This window comes from Orycteropus afer, unplaced genomic scaffold (genome assembly GCF_000298275.1).
Source record: "Orycteropus afer afer isolate SDZICR_OR568_19922 unplaced genomic scaffold, OryAfe1.0 scaffold00151, whole genome shotgun sequence".
In the NCBI taxonomy this organism is placed as follows: Eukaryota; Metazoa; Chordata; class Mammalia; order Tubulidentata; family Orycteropodidae; genus Orycteropus; species Orycteropus afer.
This window is the reverse complement of record NW_006921738.1, coordinates 8,015,934-8,019,669: the sequence shown is the minus strand read 5'-3', so window position 1 is coordinate 8,019,669 and position 3,736 is coordinate 8,015,934. Positions and strand designations below refer to the sequence as shown.

At 42.0% G+C, this 3,736-nt stretch overlaps 1 protein-coding gene across 1 annotated transcript in view; it reads left to right on the top strand.

The window, feature by feature from the left end:
* The first annotated feature begins 270 nt into the window (after positions 1 to 270).
* Positions 271 to 3,736, top strand: part of NDUFA12 (NADH:ubiquinone oxidoreductase subunit A12) — a 45,092-nt gene continuing 41,626 nt past the window's right edge. The window contains exons 1-2 of the mRNA XM_007946137.2: positions 271 to 362; positions 1,556 to 1,638. Coding sequence (XP_007944328.1) covers positions 277 to 362; positions 1,556 to 1,638 — 169 coding nt within the window. The 5' untranslated portion in view covers positions 271 to 276. The remainder of the gene's footprint in view (positions 363 to 1,555; positions 1,639 to 3,736) is intronic.

Below are 3,736 nucleotides of genomic sequence, written 5' to 3'. Positions count from 1 at the left end.
ATTTGGTGAAGCCTGGATAAGGTGAGCTTTCCACCCCAGGCTCCGCCTTCTTGACTCATTTCCTTTGTTTCCGGAGGAAACAATGGCTTTTAACTCTGGAAACCGAAAGTGGAACAGGGCAGACGAACTCAGGCCTTGCGCATGCGTGGCGCTACCTACAGGGAACAGGCGCGTGCATGTGGGAACGTTCTGCTCTCGGCTCTGGGTCTCCGAGTGTGTGCTTCCGCCCGGTGGGTTTTTCTTGGTGCACCCCTGTGGCTGAGCCTGCGGGACAAGATGGAGTATTTGCAGGTTTTGAAACGCGGGTTGCAGCAGATCAGCGGCCACGGTGGCCTCCGCGGCTATTTACGAGTTTTCTTCAGGTAGGCGTCCAGAGCCAGGGTCTAGGACTCTCGAGCTGGACTTGAGCTGGCATGTTTCTTGGAAAGGGGCTGGGCTTGGGTCACCTTGGGGTATCTACGGCTCCTGTCAAGGACAACCGACCCAATCTCTGCCTTCCTCCCGGGCTCCAGGGCTGGGAGCGAAGTTTATTTCTATAGGTCTTACTAACGCAGGACCGAAGCCAACTCTAGACATGGAGCTGTGAAATGCAGCTTAGAGATCTGGGATGCCTCTCTGCCCTGCGTACTGGAGAATGATGGTTTTGCTAGATACTCTCAGTGTGACCTTGGGAAAGTTTTTCCCTTTTACTGGCCTTCGGTTTTCTTCTCTGTAGAGTGAGTGGTTGAACGGTCACTACTAGTCTGGACGTTTATTGAATCTGACGAACAGCATCCTCCGCGGAAACTGACCATGGGTCGAATGAAGGAGCCAAGAGGCTTATTTTAAGACGATGAAATACTCTGATTTTCTGGAAGTTTTGCTTCCCCCAATGTCTCATGGCACAGCGATGGTAGATAAATGTAGTCTTACAATCTGAGGAGGAGCTCTGGTAGCCTAGTGCTTAAGGCACTTGACTTGCCAACTCCTCGGAAGGAAGGTTGGGCAATATACTTCCGTAGGGATACTGCCTCAGAAACCTAAGGAGGGGTCGCTATGAGTCGGATCCGATTGGACAGCACATAGCAACAACAACAACATAATTTGAGAACAGTTCTATCATTTATATAGTTAGGTTAGTTTATCAAATCATCAGTTCATCTGTCTTAGTGCCTAAAGCATTTGACTGCTAAGAGAAGGCTGGTGGTTCAAACCCACCAACCACTCCTCGGAAAGAAGATTGGGGCAATCTACTTCCGTAGAGATACCCCCACGGAAACTCAAGGAGGGGTCGCTATGAATTGAATGACTGGACGGCAGTGAGTATGTCTGTGATAACTGGGCTACATGAGCAAAGGATGCTGTAGCTCTTAGGAGAGAGTTGACTCTTCCACATCGGTGGTGTGTGACTGTGGTGAAGGCCAAAAGTATACCACCAGTTACCATCTCCAGCATCTCATTTTTCTAGCTGGCACAGCAGCCTTGGTGTTTGAAATTTGGTATACTCACTGTATTTCTGTCAGTGATTTGAAGAAAAAAAATCATTCATTTTAAACTTTTCTTTGGGCATTTACAGGACAAATGATGTCAGGGTTGGTACATTAGTGGGGGAAGACAAATATGGAAACAAATACTATGAAGACAACAAGCAGTTTTTTGGTAAGTGCAGTACTTTTTTTGGTATGAATAACTGGAGAGTGGTAACTGTTTTCCATAATATACAAAAAAGTTTCACAAAGCATTTGGAAAAGGATGAACAATTCAATAGGAAAAGGTAATTCACAGAAAAAGAAATATAATTGACCCAGAAAGACTTGAAAAGATACTCATCCTCCGTTGTAATTAAAGAAATACAACTTTAAAAAGTGTTCACTTTTTCTCACATATTAAATTTTGAAATATCTGCTAATCTGATCAGTCTCATTGTAGAGAAAGGCCACGGGAATAAATATAGTGGTAAATTCTTTTTGGAGGACAATTTGATAATAACTATCAAAATTTACATTGCATATATCTTTGTCCCATCACTATTCCTAAAAGAATTTATCCTACAAGTAAGTGTACTTGTAAAAGTATCCAAGAGATCTATAAAGACACCCATTTTAGCATTGTTTCAGTACTAAATACTAAAGGCAATGTTAATATGCATCAGTTGGATAATAATAAATTGCACTTCAAATTTTTTGAATATATATATTTTACATAGAAAAATGTTGAAGATGTGTGTATTGTAAACAAAACCCAACTGGAGAACAATGTTTGCTATCCTGTGGAGGGAGGAAATAACATGTTGGAGGGAGGAAATAACATGTTTTTATGTGCAAATACAATTTTTGGAATGATACACAAGAAATTTAACAATGGTACAGTCAGATAATATAGGTCTAACATTCTGCCCTCCACTCTATAGTTTTGTGAACTGCAGCTTAATTCTCTAAACCCCAGTTTCCTCATCTATCAGTAGAATCAACATTTGCCTCTAAGGTGGCTTTTTTTTTAAAAAAAAAAAATGAGAAATGAATGGAAGGAGCATAGCCTTACACGAGGTTTCTGAACCTCAGCATTGTTGACATTATGGGCCTGATAAATCTTTCTTGTGCTGGATACATTCTATGTATTGTAGGATGTTTAGCAGCATCCCTGACATCTATCCACTAGATATGAATAGAACACCCCTCCTCATCCACGGTTGTAACAACCAAAAATGTCTCCAGGCATTGCCAAATATCCCATTGGAGGCAAAAGTTACCCTGCATTGAGAACCACTGGCCTAGTGCTTGACATATAAATGTTGTTGCTGTTAGGTGCCATTGAGATGACTCCAACTCATAGCATCCCTATGGGCAACAAAACAAAACACACCATCCTCACAATGCTTGCTATACTTCAGCCATCGTTGCAGACACTGTGTCAATTCATCTTGGTGAGACTCTTCCCCATTCTCTCTGACCCTCTGCTTTACCCAGCATGATACCCTTCTCTAGGGAATGATCTCTGACAACATGACCAAAGTAGGTGAGACAAAGTCTGGCTATTCTTACTTCTAAGGAGTGTTCTGGCTGCACTTCTTCTAGAACATATTTTCTAGTTCTTCTGGCAGGCCATGTTATATTCAGTATTTTTTTGCCAATGCCATAATTCACAGGCATCAATACTTCTTTGGTCTTCGTTATTCATTTTCTAGCTTTCACATGCATAGGAGGCAATTAAAAATAGCATGGCTTGGGTTAGGCACATCTTAGTCTTCAAAATGACTTCTTTGCTTCTTAACAGAGGTCTTTTGCAAAAGATTTCCCCAGCACACTACAACATCTGATTTCTCTCTCTCTCTTTTTTTTTTTTTTTTCCTTCATTTTTATTGTGATTTGGGTGAAAGTTTACAGAGCAAATCCATTTTCCATACAGCAGTTCAATCACATTTTGTTTCCTGACATTGACTGCAATTCCCCACAATGTAACAGCTCTCTTTCTACTTCCTCCCTATAGTTATCCCTTCCCTGTGTCCTTTCCTATGCATTCCTGTGTGCCCCCACCCCAGCTGTCTTCTTGTGCAAATACTACCCTTCTGTTCTCCCACAATTGATCACTCTAAGGAGTGTATTTACCTGATGTAAATGTTCACCCCATATGTCTATTTGGCTAGAAGCCACAGGAGTGAGTTCAGTTCCACACCTGAAGGGTAACTAGGGGCCATAGTCTCAGGGGTCTCACCAGGTTCTGTCAGATGAGTAAACCTGTTTCTTTTTTTTTTTTTTTT